Source organism: Ceratosolen solmsi, unplaced genomic scaffold (assembly GCF_000503995.2).
Source record: "Ceratosolen solmsi marchali unplaced genomic scaffold, CerSol_1.0 scaffold23, whole genome shotgun sequence".
Taxonomy (NCBI): Eukaryota; Metazoa; Arthropoda; class Insecta; order Hymenoptera; family Agaonidae; genus Ceratosolen; species Ceratosolen solmsi.
This window is the reverse complement of record NW_011948430.1, coordinates 4,578,194-4,579,691: the sequence shown is the minus strand read 5'-3', so window position 1 is coordinate 4,579,691 and position 1,498 is coordinate 4,578,194. Positions and strand designations below refer to the sequence as shown.

The 1,498-nt window shown below is 54.3% G+C and overlaps 1 protein-coding gene across 1 annotated transcript in view; it reads right to left on the bottom strand.

Moving 5' to 3' along the window:
• Positions 1-1,029, bottom strand: part of LOC105364131 (uncharacterized) — an 18,491-nt gene extending 17,462 nt beyond the window's left edge. Inside the window, exon 1 of the mRNA XM_011501994.1 lies at positions 583-1,029. Coding sequence (XP_011500296.1) covers positions 583-908 — 326 coding nt within the window. The 5' untranslated portion in view covers positions 909-1,029. The remainder of the gene's footprint in view (positions 1-582) is intronic.
• Positions 1,030-1,498: the final 469 nt, after the last annotated feature.

Genomic DNA, 1,498 nt, shown 5'->3' with positions numbered 1-1,498 from the left:
TAAAATACAATATTATTTGTAATATTTTTTATGCAATCGCCTTGATCCTTGCCATTAAAGTGTGAGAAGCAAATGTATGACAATTGAAAAATTTTATTACGCGAGCCGTTGGCATAATCTTCAAATGCAATGTACGAAGAGGTTCGATAATGCAAGAATAAATTTTATAAACTAATCGACACTCCTTGTCTTCCTCACGACGCTACGAACATACTTACCACTTCATCTACGCTGCCCCAACAATATCGACACTACCGACACCAACGTCGTCATAATATGCCAAGCGCATTAAATATTATGTCGTTGCGCTATTGCAATAGGATAAACCGCGTAATGGCAAAAGTCATACGAGCAAGCGCAAATGGTATTATTGCCGCGGAGCACCATAAGCGCGAAAGCACACGGAAGGCTGCCGAAATCACAGTGGCGGCATTGAGCGAAGCCCGTCCTTGGCAGCCTAGAGCAGCGCATCGAGACGATACGCGGGATTAGTAAACGAGCTAGTAAGTGACCTTTATGGGCCCCCCAGCCAAGGCATCTAATGATCTCATGATCTCCGGAAGTACGACGTAGAGCACTGACCAGTAGTCGTCGGATTCGAGAAGGGGCGAGTGGTTGGAAAGCCGGCCGCTATAGCCGTGGTTACGGCTCGCCTGGTAGACCGGTTGAGGACTGGCCACGGCGATGCTGTGTCTTCGCAGGTACGCGTAGTTCTCGAGGTCCCAGGGGTCTACGTAGTTACGGCTGCCGCTGCCGGAGCTGCCGCCCGACGAGTCCACGGACTCCCAGTAGATGGAAGTCGAGGCCGGATGTACGCGCGGCCTTGTCCCACCGGCCGCCGCCACCGCCGCCGCCGCCGAGGGTCTCCGCTGACCTCGGAACTCCGTCGGCTTCGCCTTGCCCTTCATCGCGGCCCGGAGACCCTGCACACGACCACTCTCGTACGTATCCTCGCGAGGGGGCCAACGCCGTGCACCGTAATGAGCTGCCGCTCGCGAATGCGCGCGAGCCTCCTTCCAGACGCGCACCTGCCGATCCGCTCCCCACCTGCGTCCGATCCGCGTCGCGACGCGCTCCGTTTCCTTCCACGGGACCGTCGCCGGCCGTCGTTGGGAGCTCCCGCTCCCTCCCGGCAAACTAATGCTTCTGCCCGCGCCGTCGGCCCCGCACACCCGCACATTGTCACCGTGACCAATGGGCTTCGACATCTTCGATTGCATTGATTTTATGAAATGTTTCATGGTGGCTGTCCTAGCGCGGAATCTTTATTTATTTTTTGCTTTTTTAATGAGGAACCGGAGCTTACGCACACCCATCGACAGAGGCACTGACGAGGAGGGAATGAGGGTGGCGGCAGGAAGCGAAGGAGATGGCACACATTCGAGACGGCGCGTCTAACACATTCAAGCCTCAGTGAAAATACTTTCATTTCGAGGGAGATGGGAGTGAAATTAAATGTAAGTAGCGTATGGATTGGAGTTGAAGCTATTGCGAGGCA